The following is a 2,120-nucleotide window of genomic DNA, read 5'->3' on the forward strand; positions in this document are numbered from 1 at the left end:
TGCATTTATATAGTTGCATGCATGCATGCATGCAGTTGCATGCATGCATATATATATGCATGCATACAGATGCATGCAAATGAAATACAGCTGATTGTTGTTTCAGCAAGCGCATGCATGCATGCATGCATGCAGCAGCTGTTGGTTTTTTTTTCTCTTGCATGCATCGAGTGCATGCAGTAGACATGCATACACCTCAATGCTTATACTCTATGTGCCTCGCATGCACTTACACGAGCATCCATGCTGCTGCTGCTCCTTAGCAGCAGCAGCAGCAGCAGCAGCAGCAACAGCAGCAGCAGCAGCAGCAGCAGGTTGTTTGCATGCATGCGCATGCACGCATCTCCGTGTGTTCGTTCTGCAGCTCGTCGCCGGGCCCCCCCCAGCTCTCCTTCATCAGCAACAACAGCAACATCCAGCAGCAGCAGCAGCAGCATCAGCAGCAGCAGCAGCAGCAGCAGCAGCGCGGATGATGAGGGTAGCGACAGCGGCGATGAATTAGTCCCCTTGCGGGTAGAGGAGATATCTCCTGTCTCCTCCAGGGTTTTAGGGAAAGAAAAAGAAAAAAATAAAATAAATAAAGACAAAGACAAAGACAAAGACAAAGACAAAGACAGCATAAAAAGTATATACTGGTATATTAAAGCATGCGTTGTTGCTGGGCTGTATCCGCAGGTTGCAACCATTCAAGCCCCAAGAACATACATGGTAAACCCTAAACCCTAAACCCTAAACCCTAAACCCTAAACCCTTTTTTTTAGGAATATAAAACCCTCAAAGAGATTCAACAAATGCAACTGCAGCGGATGCAAGAGGCTCTCTTTTTTGTTCTTTCCTGCTGCTTCTTCTGCCACTGCTGCTGCTGCTGCTGCTCCTGCTGCTGCTGCTACTGCTGCTGCTGCTGCTACTGCTGTTGCTGCTGCTGCTGCTGCTGCTGCTGCTGCTGCTGCTGCTGCTGCTGCTGCTGCTGCTGCTGCTGCTGCAGACGGTGGGTTCAGGTACACTGGAGAAAGCGCCAGAGGCGTGGCAGATGAAGTTCTTTACTCGCGTTGATGCCGACCCCAACAACCCCCAAGACGATAAAAAAAACACAAAACAAAAACTGCAGCGGTGGGGGTTTTGGACCTTCTATACTCGAGGGTTTAGGGTTTAGGGTTTAGGGTTTAGGGTTTAGGGTTTAGGGTTTGGATAGGATATAAGGCCTGAATTTCTCTCTCAAGCGACAATTTGCTTCCTTATAAAATGTCTAGTGTTTAGTATCTACCATTTAGGGTTTAGGGTTTAGGGTTTAGGGTTTAGGGTTTAGGGTTTAGGGTTTATGTGGTGTGTATCAGTGTGTTTATACACCCTACATCTGTGAACTTCAAGACATGCGAGTTCGATACCCAGTGGGTGGCATTCAGCGAGAAGATGCAAACCACAAAAGTTTTTATAAAGGATGTTTCTACTGTCTCCGTTTTTGCCCTGCTGCTGCTCTCCTGTATGCTGCTGCTGCTCCTGCTGCTGCTGCTGCTGCTGTTGCTGCTGCTTCTGCTGCTGCTGCTGCTGCTGCTGTTGATGCTGCTGCTGTTGCTGCTGGTGCTGGTGTTGATGCTGCTGGTGCTGTTGCTGGTGGTGCTGGTGCTGGTGCTGCTGTTGATGCTGCTGCTGTTGTTGCTGTTGCAGTTGCTGCTGCTTCTGTTGCCGTTGCTGCTCTTGTTGCTTCTGTTGTTGCTGCTGCTGTTGCTGCTGCTATTGCTGCTGCAGTTGTTGCTTGTCAGCTCTGTAGTGTCTACCCCACCCTAAACTAACGAAGCACATGCATCCCCAGCATCTAGCATCTAGGGTTTAGGGTTTAGGGTTTAGGGTTTAGGGTTTAGGGTTTGTGTGTTAGGTTGTGAGTTGGTTCCCTCACAAGGCCAAGGGTCTGTGTGGCTGGACGGGTGGCTGCAGCTGCGGTGCCCGGGCCTCATCAGCAGCTACGTGAAGCACCTGAAGGTTTTGTTTCATTTTTTTCTCAATGAGTTTTATTCTCTATCAGCTGCAGCACTAGCACACAAAGATAATACAACTGAGTACCAGCAGCAGCAGCAGCAGCAGCAGCAGCAGCAGCAGCAGCAGCGGGAGGGGGAGGAGGGGGA

General features: G+C 49.7%; 1 protein-coding gene across 1 annotated transcript in view; it reads left to right on the top strand.

Annotated features, from left to right (window-relative positions):
• Nucleotides 1-2,120, top strand: part of EMH_0017180 (DEAH-box RNA/DNA helicase, putative) — a gene marked incomplete at both ends in the record, with an annotated part of 3,682 nt that overhangs the window by 174 nt on the left and 1,388 nt on the right. Inside the window, 6 exons of the mRNA XM_013500827.1 lie at nucleotides 365-513; nucleotides 676-708; nucleotides 986-1,110; nucleotides 1,335-1,480; nucleotides 1,666-1,755; nucleotides 1,874-2,119. Coding sequence (XP_013356281.1) covers nucleotides 365-513; nucleotides 676-708; nucleotides 986-1,110; nucleotides 1,335-1,480; nucleotides 1,666-1,755; nucleotides 1,874-2,119 — 789 coding nt within the window. The remainder of the gene's footprint in view (nucleotides 1-364; nucleotides 514-675; nucleotides 709-985; nucleotides 1,111-1,334; nucleotides 1,481-1,665; nucleotides 1,756-1,873; nucleotide 2,120) is intronic.

Source organism: Eimeria mitis, genomic scaffold (genome assembly GCF_000499745.2).
Source record: "Eimeria mitis Houghton genomic scaffold, Emh_scaff591, whole genome shotgun sequence".
In the NCBI taxonomy this organism is placed as follows: Eukaryota; Apicomplexa; class Conoidasida; order Eucoccidiorida; family Eimeriidae; genus Eimeria; species Eimeria mitis.